Source organism: Biomphalaria glabrata, chromosome 1 (genome assembly GCF_947242115.1).
Source record: "Biomphalaria glabrata chromosome 1, xgBioGlab47.1, whole genome shotgun sequence".
In the NCBI taxonomy this organism is placed as follows: domain Eukaryota; kingdom Metazoa; phylum Mollusca; class Gastropoda; family Planorbidae; genus Biomphalaria; species Biomphalaria glabrata.
The window spans coordinates 54,443,101-54,458,343 of record NC_074711.1 but is presented as its reverse complement, the minus strand read 5'-3'; the positions used below and the strand labels follow the sequence as shown (position 1 = coordinate 54,458,343).

The 15,243-nt window shown below is 38.4% G+C and overlaps 2 protein-coding genes across 2 annotated transcripts in view; one reads left to right on the top strand and one right to left on the bottom strand.

The window, feature by feature from the left end:
• The window catches only part of LOC106061422 (cytosol aminopeptidase-like), a 28,117-nt gene extending 21,612 nt beyond the window's left edge, over positions 1-6,505 (bottom strand). The window contains exon 1 of the mRNA XM_013219568.2: positions 6,327-6,505. Coding sequence (XP_013075022.2) covers positions 6,327-6,329 — 3 coding nt within the window. The 5' untranslated portion in view covers positions 6,330-6,505. The remainder of the gene's footprint in view (positions 1-6,326) is intronic.
• Positions 6,506-6,620: 115 nt separating this feature from the next.
• LOC106065310 (sodium- and chloride-dependent neutral and basic amino acid transporter B(0+)-like) overlaps positions 6,621-15,243 on the top strand; it is a 135,585-nt gene continuing 126,962 nt past the window's right edge. Inside the window, exons 1-3 of the mRNA XM_056044002.1 lie at positions 6,621-7,153; positions 10,384-11,669; positions 11,835-12,164. Of these exons, the coding sequence (XP_055899977.1) occupies positions 12,032-12,164 (133 nt within the window). The 5' untranslated portion in view covers positions 6,621-7,153; positions 10,384-11,669; positions 11,835-12,031. The remainder of the gene's footprint in view (positions 7,154-10,383; positions 11,670-11,834; positions 12,165-15,243) is intronic.

Genomic DNA, 15,243 nt, shown 5'->3' with positions numbered 1-15,243 from the left:
AACTTTTTACTGATTTTATCTTTCAGGGCAACAACACTAAAATACTTGGCATACACTGATGTATTTTGAAATCAAATTTGAGACAAAGAGTACATTTGCTCAAATATTTTTTTTACTAATGAATCAACCAACCAATAGGTTTAAATGCAAATACAAATCCAGTTGATCTAGTACAGCGGTTGCCAACCTTTTAAGCTCGGCGACCCCTTTTTAGAATCCCCCACTCGGCCGCGACCCCCCCCCCCTTCCCACACACACAGCAAAAGAAGAATAGACAAAAACAATCCATATTTTCGATGGTCTTAGGCTACCCCTGGCAAATCGTCAATCGACCCCCCCAAGGAGGTCGCGAGCCACAGGTTGAGAACCCCTGATCTAGTAAGATATCTGACTGTTTAGAAATAATCCCCTTTCACATTATTTTTTATTTGCGTTGCTGAGTTTGTGTGTGAAACAGTTGGTAGTGTCCAATAGTGTTTAAGAAAGAGTTACGATGTGGCGCCAGTATTATGTAAGAAAAAATTGTGTTGTAATGCCAAGTAGTGTGTAAGAAAGAATTACCATGTGATGTTCTGTATTATTTAAGAATGTGTTATGGTGTGCTGCCAAGTATTGTGTAAGAAAGTGTTATAGTGTGACATCAAGTATTGTGTAAGAAAGTGTTATAGTGTGACATCAAGTATTGTGTAAGAAAGTGTTATAGTGTGACATCAAGTATTGTGTAAGAAAGTGTTATAGTGTGGTGCCAAGTATTGTGTAAGAAAGTGTTATAGTGTTATGCCAAGTATTGTGTAAGAAAGTGTTATAGTGTGACATCAAGTATTGTGTAAGAAAGTGTTATAGTGTGACATCAAGTATTGTGTAAGAAAGTGTTATAGTGTGGTGCCAAGTATTGTGTAAGAAAGTGTTATAGTGTGGTGCCAAGTATTGTGTAAGAAAGTGTTATAGTGTGACATCAAGTATTGTGTAAGAAAGTGTTATAGTGTGACATCAAGTATTGTGTAAGAAAGTGTTATAGTGTGGTGCCAAGTATTGTGTAAGAAAGTGTTATAGTGTGACATCAAGTATTGTGTAAGAAAGTGTTATAGTGTGACATCAAGTATTGTGTAAGAAAGAGTTATAGTGTGGTGCCAAGTATTGTGTAAGAAAGAGTTATAATGTGGTGCCAAGTATGTGTAAGAAAGTGTTATAGTGTGGTGCCAAGTATTGTGTAAGAAAGTGTTATGGTGTTATGCCAAGTATTGTGTAAGAAAGTGTTATAGTGTTATGCCAAGTATTGTGTAAGAAAGTGTTATAGTGTGGTGCCAAGTATTGTGTAAGAAAGTGTTATAGTGTGGTGCCAAGTATTGTGTAAGAAAGTGTTATAGTGTGACATCAAGTATTGTGTAAGAAAGTGTTATAGTGTGACATCAAGTATTGTGTAAGAAAGTGTTATAGTGTGACATCAAGTATTGTGTAAGAAAGTGTTATAGTGTGGTGCCAAGTATTGTGTAAGAAAGTGTTATAGTGTGACATCAAGTATTGTGTAAGAAAGTGTTATAGTGTGACATCAAGTATTGTGTAAGAAAGTGTTATAGTGTGACATCAAGTATTGTGTAAGAAAGTGTTATAGTGTGACATCAAGTATTGTGTAAGAAAGTGTTATAGTGTGACATCAAGTATGTGTAAGAAAGAGTTATAGTGTGGTGCCAAGTATTGTGTAAGAAAGTGTTATAGTGTGACATCAAGTATTGTGTAAGAAAGTGTTATAGTGTGGTGCCAAGTATGTGTAAGAAAGTGTTATAGTGTGGTGCCAAGTATGTGTAAGAAAGTGTTATAGTGGGACATCAAGTATGGTGTAAGAAAGTGTTATAGTGTTATGCCAAGTATTGTGTAAGAAAGTGTTATAGTGTGGTGCCAAGTATTGTGTAAGAAAGTGTTATAGTGTGACATCAAGTATTGTGTAAGAAAGTGTTATAGTGTGGTGCCAAGTATTGTGTAAGAAAGTGTTATAGTGTGGTGCCAAGTATTGTGTAAGAAAGTGTTATAGTGTGGTGCCAAGTATTGTGTAAGAAAGTGTTATAGTGTGGTGCCAAGTATTGTGTAAGAAAGTGTTATAGTGTGGTGCCAAGTATTGTGTAAGAAAGTGTTATAGTGTGACATCAAGTATTGTGTAAGAAAGTGTTATAGTGTGGTGCCAAGTATGTGTAAGAAAGTGTTATAGTGTGGTGCCAAGTATTGTGTAAGAAAGTGTTATAGTGGGACATCAAGTATTGTGTAAGAAAGTGTTATAGTGTGGTGCCAAGTATGTGTAAGAAAGTGTTATAGTGTGGTGCCAAGTATTGTGTAAGAAAGTGTTATAGTGTGGTGCCAAGTATGTGTAAGAAAGTGTTATAGTGTGGTGCCAAGTATGTGTAAGAAAGTGTTATAGTGTGGTGCCAAGTATTGTGTAAGAAAGTGTTATAGTGTGACATCAAGTATTGTGTAAGAAAGTGTTATAGTGTGGTGCCAAGTATTGTGTAAGAAAGTGTTATAGTGTGGTGCCAAGTATTGTGTAAGAAAGTGTTATAGTGTGACATCAAGTATTGTGTAAGAAAGTGTTATAGTGTTATGCCAAGTATTGTGTAAGAAAGTGTTATAGTGTGGTGCCAAGTATTGTGTAAGAAAGTGTTATAGTGTGACATCAAGTATTGTGTAAGAAAGTGTTATAGTGTGGTGCCAAGTATTGTGTAAGAAAGTGTTATAGTGTGGTGCCAAGTATTGTGTAAGAAAGTGTTATAGTGTGGTGCCAAGTATTGTGTAAGAAAGTGTTATAGTGTGACATCAAGTATTGTGTAAGAAAGTATTATAGTGTGGTGCCAAGTATTGTGTAAGAAAGTGTTATAGTGTGGTGCCAAGTATTGTGTAAGAAAGTGTTATAGTGTGACATCAAGTATGTGTAAGAAAGTGTTATAGTGTGGTGCCAAGTATTGTGTAAGAAAGTGTTATAGTGTGGTGCCAAGTATTGTGTAAGAAAGTGTTATAGTGTGGTGCCAAGTATGTGTAAGAAAGTGTTATAGTGTGACATCAAGTATTGTGTAAGAAAGTGTTATAGTGTGACATCAAGTATTGTGTAAGAAAGTGTTATAGTGTGGTGCCAAGTATTGTTTAAGAAAGTGTTATAGTGTGGTGCCAAGTATTGTGTAAGAAAGTGTTATAGTGTGGTGCCAAGTATTGTGTAAGAAAGTGTTATAGTGTGACATCAAGTATTGTGTAAGAAAGTGTTATAGTGTGACATCAAGTATTGTGTAAGAAAGTGTTATAGTGTGACATCAAGTATTGTGTAAGAAAGTGTTATAGTGTGACATCAAGTATTGTGTAAGAAAGTGTTATAGTGTGACATCAAGTATTGTGTAAGAAAGTGTTATAGTGTGACATCAAGTATTGTGTAAGAAAGTGTTATAGTGTGACATCAAGTATTGTGTAAGAAAGTGTTATAGTGTGACATCAAGTATTGTGTAAGAAAGTGTTATAGTGTGGTGCCAAGTATTGTGTAAGAAAGTGTTATAGTGTGGTGCCAAGTATTGTGTAAGAAAGTGTTATAGTGTGACATCAAGTATTGTGTAAGAAAGTGTTATAGTGTGACATCAAGTATTGTGTAAGAAAGTGTTATAGTGTGGTGCCAAGTATTGTGTAAGAAAGTGTTATAGTGTGGTGCCAAGTATTGTGTAAGAAAGTGTTATAGTGTGGTGCCAAGTATTGTGTAAGAAAGTGTTATAGTGTGGTGCCAAGTATTGTGTAAGAAAGTGTTATAGTGTTATGCCAAGTATTGTGTAAGAAAGTGTTATAGTGTGACATCAAGTATTGTGTAAGAAAGTGTTATAGTGTGGTGCCAAGTATTGTGTAAGAAAGTGTTATAGTGTGACATCAAGTATTGTGTAAGAAAGTGTTATAGTGTGACATCAAGTATTGTGTAAGAAAGTGTTATAGTGTGACATCAAGTATTGTGTAAGAAAGTGTTATAGTGTGACATCAAGTATTGTGTAAGAAAGTGTTATAGTGTGGTGCCAAGTATTGTGTAAGAAAGTGTTATAGTGTGACATCAAGTATTGTGTAAGAAAGTGTTATAGTGTGGTGCCAAGTATTGTGTAAGAAAGTGTTATAGTGTGACATCAAGTATTGTGTAAGAAAGTGTTATAGTGTGGTGCCAAGTATTGTGTAAGAAAGTGTTATAGTGTTATGCCAAGTATTGTGTAAGAAAGTGTTATAGTGTGACATCAAGTATTGTGTAAGAAAGTGTTATAGTGTGGTGCCAAGTATTGTGTAAGAAAGTGTTATAGTGTGACATCAAGTATTGTGTAAGAAAGTGTTATAGTGTGACATCAAGTATTGTGTAAGAAAGTGTTATAGTGTGACATCAAGTATTGTGTAAGAAAGTGTTATAGTGTGGTGCCAAGTATTGTGTAAGAAAGTGTTATAGTGTGGTGCCAAGTATTGTGTAAGAAAGTGTTATAGTGTGGTGCCAAGTATTGTGTAAGAAAGTGTTATAGTGTGGTGCCAAGTATGTGTAAGAAAGTGTTATAGTGTGGTGCCAAGTATGTGTAAGAAAGTGTTATAGTGTGGTGCCAAGTATGTGTAAGAAAGTGTTATAGTGTGGTGCCAAGTATTGTGTAAGAAAGTGTTATAGTGTGGTGCCAAGTATTGTGTAAGAAAGTGTTATAGTGTTATGCCAAGTATGTGTAAGAAAGTGTTATAGTGTGACATCAAGTATTGTGTAAGAAAGTGTTATAGTGTGGTGCCAAGTATTGTGTAAGAAAGTGTTATAGTGTTATGCCAAGTATGTGTAAGAAAGTGTTATAGTGTGGTGCCAAGTATGTGTAAGAAAGTGTTATAGTGTGACATCAAGTATTGTGTAAGAAAGTGTTATAGTGTGACATCAAGTATTGTGTAAGAAAGTGTTATAGTGTGGTGCCAAGTATTGTGTAAGAAAGTGTTATAGTGTGGTGCCAAGTATTGTGTAAGAAAGTGTTATAGTGTGGTGCCAAGTATTGTGTAAGAAAGTGTTATAGTGTTATGCCAAGTATTATGTAAGAAAGTGTTATAGTGTTATGCCAAGTATTGTGTAAAGAAGTATGACGATGTCAAGTTGTAGCAGGGACAGCGGACGAAACATTTCACTACTCGCTGAATAACGAGCCCAGAACGAGACGGCCATCTTAGACGGTTCGCCCTTGTCCCGAGAGGGACATCAATATCAGCATTATAGACTGTTAGCCGAGGATAACATGTATACACGTCTTGATGTCCTGCAGGAATTCAGGGCATAATTTTGTTCCGCATGTTCAATCCAATGTATCACAGGTTTTTGTCTGAAACCTTGACCTCACTGCACCGTTACCTTCTATTACATATAGACTTCGTCTCGAGTCTAGCACGTTCGCATTGACTTGACGTAGCCAGATGACCTTGGGGAAGCTCCGCCTAATTGCTTCTCGGAGTCTTGTATCAGTATATGTCGGCTTTTGTGGCTATCTTCCTTTTTTTGTGTGTGTGCAAACAATTGTATAAGAAACAAGTAATGAAGACAATTCTTCCTTTATAAATCTGATGACGTCTTTGTAAGAGCGATCACTTTGTTCTTACTAACTAATGAATGAAACATACAAATGAAATTGTGCAAGTATATTGTAGGCCCTAGTAGTTTTGCTTTCCTATACTAGAACTGACGTGTAAAATCTTGTATTCCTCGCTCTTACGTAGGCCTAAGTTTTTGGCAAGTGATTTTTTGTAGACTATTGATAAGGCTTGAGCATCTTGACTAATTTCACAAAATTTTACTTGAAAATCCAAAAATTTCATGTTTCTCTACATTGTTTGTTTTGTAATGACATAACGGACTTGGAACATAATTGTAAAAAGTAAAGTAAAGTTCCCCTTACAGACCTTGTGGTCTATAGGGCAGATGATGTAAAGGTCATCTGTTTCTGTGGCCTACGGTTAACAAGGGTGTCATGTGGCCAGCACAACGACCAACCGCTTTTACTTTTCCCTAACTAATGTCAGGTACTCATTAGAGCTGGGTGGACTCAGGGAAAATAATTGTAAAGTCTATAAAATGTTTGTTTGTAAAATTTTTTTACATGTTTCGGATGTTCCTTCAGAGTTAAAGATAATTTACTTCCTAGTCCAAAACTCCTGCAGGACGAGAGGGGGATGGGAGCGGGCAGGGTTTGAACCCGGGACCATTGATAAGTCCGAACGACAGTCCAGCGCGCAAACCGCACGACCAGGCAGCCATCCACTATCCACTAAGTCTAAGTTATTTCTACTTTTAAGTCAAAAGATATCTACAAAACAAATCACCTTACCATGGTAGATGATGTCTGTGTCGTAGATCTAACCAGGAATAAAGTAGAAACAATGTGTAACGTGCACCCGAAATGTTTATTTATAGATTCATTGAAATATGTAATATCCAAAGCTTGTATCGAAACAGGTACCAAAGTATCTTTTTATCTTTTGTAACTACATGTGAAGTAGTTTTGCAGAAGTAAGTAAGGCCTATATGTCCAAGTATTACTAAGTAGGCCGTTATACAAGCTTTATTTTATTTATTTATACAGTTATGGTACAAAAAAGAGGGGGGGGGGGCTTGGCATTGTGGGGGTGGGTAGAAATGTTTAACCGTTGTCACCTTTAGTAAAGAAAGAAATATTTGAAGCAAGATATTTGCGAACTATAACCCAAAGTAAAGCATGTTAGTAAGAGAGCTCAGTTTTGGGTTGGCCTAACCGCTGAAATAAAATAAACAATCAACACTAAAAAAAAATAAATACTTTTAATAAAAAAAATGTAATTGTATCAATTAGTTTGGACCAGTCATGTTATTAAATTTGTTATAGATCTAGACCAACAACACTAAATATGTGCTATTTATAGTATTTTTACAATTCGTTTTTGTTGAGCACTATTTCATGCTTTTAGCTTTCTCAATAATATCTTATCACTTTATCTGAACCAGTTTGGAGAATGAGGGGGTGGGGAGAAAGATACCTATGTGGATTTTACCGTCATTGTTTTTTTGTTTTTTTTTTAAAGCATTAACAAACAAAAGAATAAGAGAGAGGAACGACCTGAATTCAAACACGTGGATCACGCCTCGTCGGGCCGACGTGCTAACCACTCTGCTTATAAGGTACGACTAGTATTATTAGGGAAGATTGTATAGTCATATATTGTTTTGTTTTTTTAATTAGAGCGGTGACCTATTAAGGAGACTAATTCAGCCTATACCACCACTTCAGTCAAGTACAATTTCTTTCTCTTGTTCGAGATACCAACACAAAATAATTAATTACAAATAGTTAATTAACTAATTGGTTAATTTTTTTCTATTGATTCTTGTGTTGTCAGGTATAAGAAATAATTGTGCAAAATTTCAACTTAATCCGAGATTGGGTGTGCGAGAAATAACGTGTACAAACTTTTTACCAGACAGACAGAAAGAGTTGATATAAGCTTTGTAAAAAGGGGACATAACTGTAGCATTCTCTTAATATTATTATTATATATAATTTGAGATGTATGCATTTTCTGTCTTATTAATCACATGGTATATTTTGTCATAGCAGTGCAACGATGTGTTTTATGCCGATATATTTTATCTTTGAAGTATCTGTTCCTTATCACGTTTCTGGTTAAAAAAAACCACTCTTAGTTAAAATTAACATGTTCCATAAAGGTTTCATGACATATTTTAAATATCATAAACATTTCATCTTTGGTAAAGGCCTTGTTGTTCTTCAACTTATCTAGTAGGTGCCACTGAAATCATTCATCACAATTGATTACCTTAAATATAAATAAAGGATTGGTTGGCTACTCTTGTACTAGAATATTGTAGGGTTTTTTTAACAAATGGAGCAATTTAGCTGCCTTCAAATAAAAACCTCTTATATTATTGCTTTGCGCTGTCTGTCTGTCGGTCGGCCTTTTCCCTCGGAAAACTAAATGGCATTTGAAAATTACAATTATTGACTTAAAATAAATGCTTTAAGTTTTCTTGAAAACTAAAACTTTAAATTCAAAATTATGTATGCATATTTTAAAGCACCTATAATCATTCTACATTGACTTATTGAAAGACTTTAAAAAAGTCAAATTTTAGCACGCATGAATTCAAATATGGGAAATTGGAAGTGGTAGAAAAAACATGTAACATAATTCAGACAGACTTGATATAAGCGTTGTAAAAATGAGCCCTAATTATGTTATTTGATGATTGCTAAATATTTCAACATTGACTGAATTTGGTTATGACCGAGCCCACAATGCAAAATGCTCGTTTCTTTCCCCCAGTTCCATACAGCTGGCACGAACCTTTCTTACAAGCTCAACTAGAGCTAGACCCATAGCGTGTTCAAGTCATCGAGAACTCGGGCAGGCTAAACGCTTTCCTGAAGACTGTACCAATTCAACACTTTCAGAGTTTAGTTTTATAGTAAAAGTAAAAATCACATACTATGTAAATTTGATACCTTAAATAATTTGAAACAAAACCATTTTAGTTTGTGTTTTAAATGTTTTCTCAGTAGGCCTGTTTTGGAGTGTGTGTGATACGAAAAGGGTCTCAAAGGGAGTATTTATTGTTAGTTGTAAAGAGAGAGCATTCATTTAATGATAGTTTGAAGAATGCTGCAAGATAAGTGACGAAGCCGTGTTAAGTATTTAAGACGAGTCCAAGATGTCAAGAGCTTAAGGACGTGTTTGAGTTAAATTTGGTTCAAAATACAATTTTTATTCCTTCTAAAGTGTACTACATTTATTTCATTCTATCTCAAGTAGAATTTGTCTTCAGTGTAAGATACGTTATGTTAGATGTTATTCATAAAGACGCCATTCGAGTTATTTAAAGTTTTATAAGTTGAACTATAATACACCTACAGCGGTTTAGCTGTCTACCAGTAGTCTGGTGCTATAAGTCAACGGCCGTCAACAACAAGGCTCTATTGTAAAGTACTGATACCATGTTCTGCACAAATATTTGTTAACATTATCTTGCAAGCACTTAACTTGATGTACATTGTAACACAATTACAACGAACTCTGAATGTTAGAGCAACTCCAGCCAAAGTACACATCTTAAGTAAAGACACTTTATCGTCGTACCAGATAGTTTATAGCATGTTAATATCTTAGACTTAAGAAAGGCATGATAAGTAGGCCAAAAGTCAGCTGCAAGCCAAGTCTACGATGTATAGCTACATTGTACATTGTATTTGGCCTGGACATTGAAACAGGCTTCACACGAGTGTTCATCATTCCGTTTCATGTTCACTAGAAAATAGACTTAGTGTTTTAACTCTTCTTTCACTAGAGACAGAAAAACAAGTTTGCCAGCCTTTTTTTTTTCTTTGGTGCTCCTTTTAAAATTAGCTTTTTGAACCCCTTGAGTCACATTCGGTTTCCTCCCTTGCAGCGTCGAGGCCGGAGACCGAGCCCCACCAGGGAGACCCTCGTATTCATATACTCTATCACAGTGGTGCACTCCTTTTTTTCTGTCTGCCGTCAAATAAGTACACAGAACACATGCCCGGATCGCATTACTATAAAACAAATTGTCGAGTCAAACGGAACCGAGCCTTTGAAGTTTTAGTCTGCACTGTATGCATAAGATTTGAGGAACAGATAGCACCGCGTCATGGGTCGCATATGACCCGCGGGACGTAGTCTGGACATCACTGCTGTAGCATTATATAACCAGAGGCGGCCTTAGCAGTGCGCGGGGATCTGGGTGAGTGTGATATCAAGGCCATGAATATTTTTACGATGGGCTGACGGTGACAAAAAATTCTCGTTTTAACGCCCCCTCCCAAGGTGCCCAAATCGCCACCCCAAGGCCGCCTCTGATATAATCGTATTAAGGCCTCCACTACAGCGTGCTATAAACGTGATGAACGCTGTAGAAGATGTGGCTGGGGGCTTAGCAGGCTTTCTTTCATCCTCACTATGTGCAATGTATTCGGTATTGTAAAAGCCCACTGAAAGTCACTTTTCATTCTGATGTTGGCGAATCTCACCGTAAGGATAGTTCCACCACGAGCCACATTGAGACCAGGAGGATACCTTGACTGGACTAGTCACATCGCTATCACAAATGTTGAAGTAATCGTTAATAGGGTGTGACTATTGTAGAGGCCATTAGGAACATAAACGTTTTACCGAGTAAGCGTAACGAGAGGAGTGAGTATAATCAGCGTCAGAAAGCTTCTGTTAGGGGGGGGGGTGTTACAATGAGTTGAGTCTAGTCCTATTGGCCTATTGGACATGTTGGTGACAACAGAGTATAAGTAGACAGAACGGTCATGTAGATTGAGACTTACAAGACTTTTACTAATTATTACGTAATGTATCTGTTTTGCACAGGTGCTTATGGTGCGCATCAAGGCACTATTCATCACTGGCTATGCACGGACTGTTAAATCGACAGTTGATTTCCGCCCTAAGGACTAACATTATGTTTTTGGGCTAGAACTTGTCTCGCCCCACTACAGTTACACCAGGGATCATCACCAGTAGACAAGGGCAGCAAGCTGAGAAACATTTCAGTTGCTCTGTCAGATTTTGTCTGGATAGGAAGGTGTCTCAGAAACAGTGGGGAAATCGTTCCTGCAAGTGGTAGATACTTTTGGGGGTGTAGGAAAGCAACAGTTCTTGGAACAATCAGAGAGAATAGAGACCGACACGGACTGTGACATTGTGGTTGGGCCGTTGGGCTGATAGAGGCAGTGACAGCAAACATTCCAGGCAACATGTGGTAGGCAAGATGTGTCTTCATATCAGAAGTAAATAATCATCCATCATCTTTCCCGATCAACCCTCGTTGAGTTTCATACACATTGCTTTTGGTCAATATATTTTATACATATCAGACAAATAGAGACAAGATTCAAAAAATTAAAAAGCAAAATCTGAGCAGATAGATGTTTAGTTTGATGGTTATTGGCCAGACAAGCTAACAGAGAGAGAGAGAGAGCGAGAGAGAGACGGAAAGAGAGACAGGCAGAAAAGAAAATATTTAAAAGATAGAATGAATACAGATGGATTAAAGAAAATAATAAGAAAGCGAAGAGAAAGAAAGAGACAAAAAGATGGATGAAATAGATGGACAAAAACAAGAGAAGAATGTGGAGAGAAAACAGACACTGGCTCCCCGACATAAAGAAAAATGGATCAATCGCTTGAAAGCAAGAAAAACAGAAAATTAATAAAACAAATTATCACCACTTGAAAGAAACCATTAAAGAAAAAAAAAGAAAAAAAACACAATATGACGCCCCGCCCAGGCCGCCCTTAATATAACTCACAGAGAGAGAATGAAGGAGAGAGAGGCAGAAGATCCGAGTGAGGGAGGAGACGGGGTTGAAAGTGAGTACGGCCACTTCGATCCCGCTCCTCACCCTTACCCACCAGTGAGCTGCTCCCTCTCTTCGCATCCAAAGACCCGCCACTGGCGTGAGCATTATTTTGTTTCGTCTCCGAGTGTTGGTGTGAGTCTCCCAAGATTGGCGTCACACATTTCACCCAGATCTCCCACTCCAGACGGTAATAGGAACTAATGATCAGGTCAGTCATTGTGTAGGCTTTCATTAACTCGCAGACCCGCCATCGTTCACCTAACGACGTTTGGAAGTTGGCACAGGGAAGACAAGGTTGTTTTTTTTTAATTCTTTTTTTTTTTTTTACTCCAAGCAATTAGTCGTACCCATGGTGCATAGTCTAGTGACACAATTGAAAAGTCATCGAAATCATTTAATGACTATACTTACAATGATTACAAAACACATTCTATTCTAATTTCATTACTTTTGGTTTAGGACAATTATACAGGGGGAAAAAAAAGGAAAAAAAAGTTATTCAAAAGTTTTGGAATCTCAATGTAAACTTTGATGTGCCATCCATTGTATTGGTCAGAGAATAGTTTGTTAAAGTGACTTCAATTGAAGTGCAAGTGTACTTACAATCATTGGCTGAACTCACTGAACGCATTGGATAAATATTCTACAATATAAACATGTCCGATTCTGTGGATTTGAACCCCTGCCCTTCCAAATGGAGCTTGCTACAGCTAGGTGCAATTTGCGCATTTACCAGCCTCGGATACAGTGGCTTTACTTCACTACCTTTCTACGTCTATAAGCATTCAGGTAAGAGAATTGGTTTAGATTAGAGATAGATACTTCTTCACACCTTTTCCATCCTCTTTCTCTCTCTCTCTCTCTTATTACCTCTCTCTCTCTCTTCCTTTCTTTTATTACATCTCTCTCTCTTTCTCTCTCTCTCATTACCCCCCTCTCTTTCTCTCTCTTATTACCTCTCTCTCTCTTATTACCTCTCTCTCTTTCTCTCTCTCTCTTATTACCTCTCTCTCTCTCTCTCTTATTACATCTCTCTTTCTCTCTCTCTCGTTACCCCCCTCTCTTTCTCTCTCTTATTACCTCTCTCTCTTTCTCTCTCTCTCATTACCCCCCTCTCATTCTCTCTCTAATTCCACCTCTCTCTTTCTCTCTCTCTCATTACCCCCTCTCTTTCTCTCTCTTATTACCTCTCTTTCTCTCTCTCTCATTACCCCCCTCTTTTTCTCTCTCTTATTACCTCTCTCTCTCTCTCTTATTACCTCTCTCTCTCTTATTACCTCTCTCTCTTTCTCTCTCTTATTACCTCTCTCTCTCTTTCTCTCTCTCATTACCCCCCCTCTCTTTCTCTCTCTTATTACCTCTCGCTCTTATTACCTCTCTCTCTCTTATTACCTCTCTCTCTTTCTCTCTCTTATTACCTCTCTCTCTTTCTCTCTCTCATTACCCCCCCTTTCTTTCTCTCTCTTATTACCTCTCTCTCTCTCTCTCTCTCTCTCTCTCTCTCTCTCTCTCTCTCTCTCTCTCTCTCTGGTGCTAAATTAGCCTATTAGTGTACATGGCCTTCCAGAGGTAAAGACTTCATTGTAAAAGAAGCTTAGTAAGGTCAAAGCAACAAAGAGTCATTTAAAATGCACACTACCGTCAACTAAACGGCCTTACGAAATATGAAAAAGCCCCTTTTATTGTGTGTGATCTGTCTGTCCGTCTATCAGGCTTAGATTTTAAACACAGAAAGCTCTATTGTAACTGCGTGCTGCCATGGTTACCTGGCTCCTGGACGTGAGCACTCTGGTTTGGAAAATGAAATATCCAAACTTTGTTTTCAAACCAATGCTGTGTTTTGTTGCTAAGTTCTTGTAGTTAAATTTCCAAAAGTTGCTTTCTTAATGAGATGACAATAGCATATGGGGAAAAAAAATTCTAAAAAAAGAACATAAAAAAAAACTAAGCTATATTAAGCGTATTTCTATCAATTAGTCTGGATCAGTCATGTAATAAAAATAGTAGTAGATCAAGACTAACTATAATAAATTTGTTCGATTACAAATATTTGTAGCTATTGTTCTTTTTAAGTGCAGTTTCATGCTTTTAGCTTTCTCAATGCGCACTGATCCCATCCCATGTCTGGACCAGTTGGGCAAGTGGGAAGGAGAGAATGAAGCGATATCTGGGTGATTGTATTTTAAATACATTTAAAGGTGAAAGACCTGAATTCGAACTCGAGGGCTAAAGCCGCTTCAGCCTCTTCAAGCCAACACACTAACCACTGTGCCAGGGAGGTGCTTATGGAAATAGATTTAATAATTATCTATTGTTAGTTTCAAATTTTTACTTAACTGTATAGTCGAACTTAAACAATTTTCTGTAATAGTCCCCACCACGTGACCTCTCAAGACGTCCTAAAATTCCGAAAAATAAAAGGCAATATTAAAGAAAAAAAACAACAAAACAACTAAATGGCCCATTTAGGCAATAATAATTAAGGGAAACAAATCTGTAGTATATCTTTGAGGGCTTTGTTTTTACCATGTGTACATTAAACATGAAAACAAAGAACCATAACTCAACAAAATAAACGTTCATACAAGTTTCACTCCGACATGAGGCCTACATATGGGACCTGTGGCGGGAAGTTTCACTCAGACATGAGGCCTACATATGGGACCTGTGGCGGGAAGTTTCACTCCGACATGAGGCCTACATATGGGACCTGTGGCGGGAAGTTTCACTCCGACATGAGGCCTACATATGGGACCTGTGGCGGGAAGTTTCACTCCGACATGAGACCTACATATGGGACCTGTGGCGGGAAGTTTCACTCCGACATGAGGCCTACATATGGGACCTGTGGCGGGAAGTTTCACTCCGACATGAGGCCTACATATGGGACCTGTGGCGGGAAGTTTCACTCCGACATGAGTCCTACACATGGGACCTGTGGCGGGAAGTTTCACTCCGACATGAGGCCTACATATGGGACCTGTAGCGGGAAGTTTCACTCAGACATGAGGCCTACATATGGGACCTGTGGCGGGAAGTTTCACTCAGACATGAGGCCTACATATGGGACCTGTGGCGGGAAGTTTCACTCAGACATGAGGCCTACATATGGGACCTGTGGCGGGAAGTTTCACTCCGACATGAGGCTTACATATGGGACCTGTGGCGGGAAGTTTCACTCCGACATGAGACCTACATATGGGACCTGTGGCGGGAAGTTTCACTCCGACATGAGGCCTACATAAGGGACCTGTGGCGGGAAGTTTCACTCCGACATGAGGCCTACATATGGGACCTGTGGCGGGAAGTTTCACTCAGACATGAGGCCTACATATGGGACCTGTGGCGGGAAGTTTCACTCCGACATGAGGCCTACACATGGGACCTGTGGCGGGAAGTTTCACTCCGACATGAGGCCTACATAAGGGACCTATGGCGGGAAGTTTCACTCCGACATGAGGCCTACATATGGGACCTGTGGCGGGAAGTTTCACTCAGACATGAGGCCTACATATGGGACCTGTGGCGGGAAGTTTCACTCCGACATGAGGCCTACATATGGGACCTGTGGCGGGAAGTTTCACTCAGACATGAGGCCTACATATGGGACCTGTGGCGGGAAGTTTCACTCCGACATGAGGCCTACATATGGGACCTGTAGCGGGAAGTTTCACTCAGACATGAGGCCTACATATGGGACCTGTAGCGGGAAGTTTCACTCCGACATGAGGCTTACATATGGGACCTGTGGCGGGAAGTTTCACTCCGACATGAGGCCTACATATGGGACCTGTAGCGGGAAGTTTCACTCCGACATGAGGCCTAAATATGGGACCTGTGGCGGGAAGTTTCACTCCGACATGAGGCC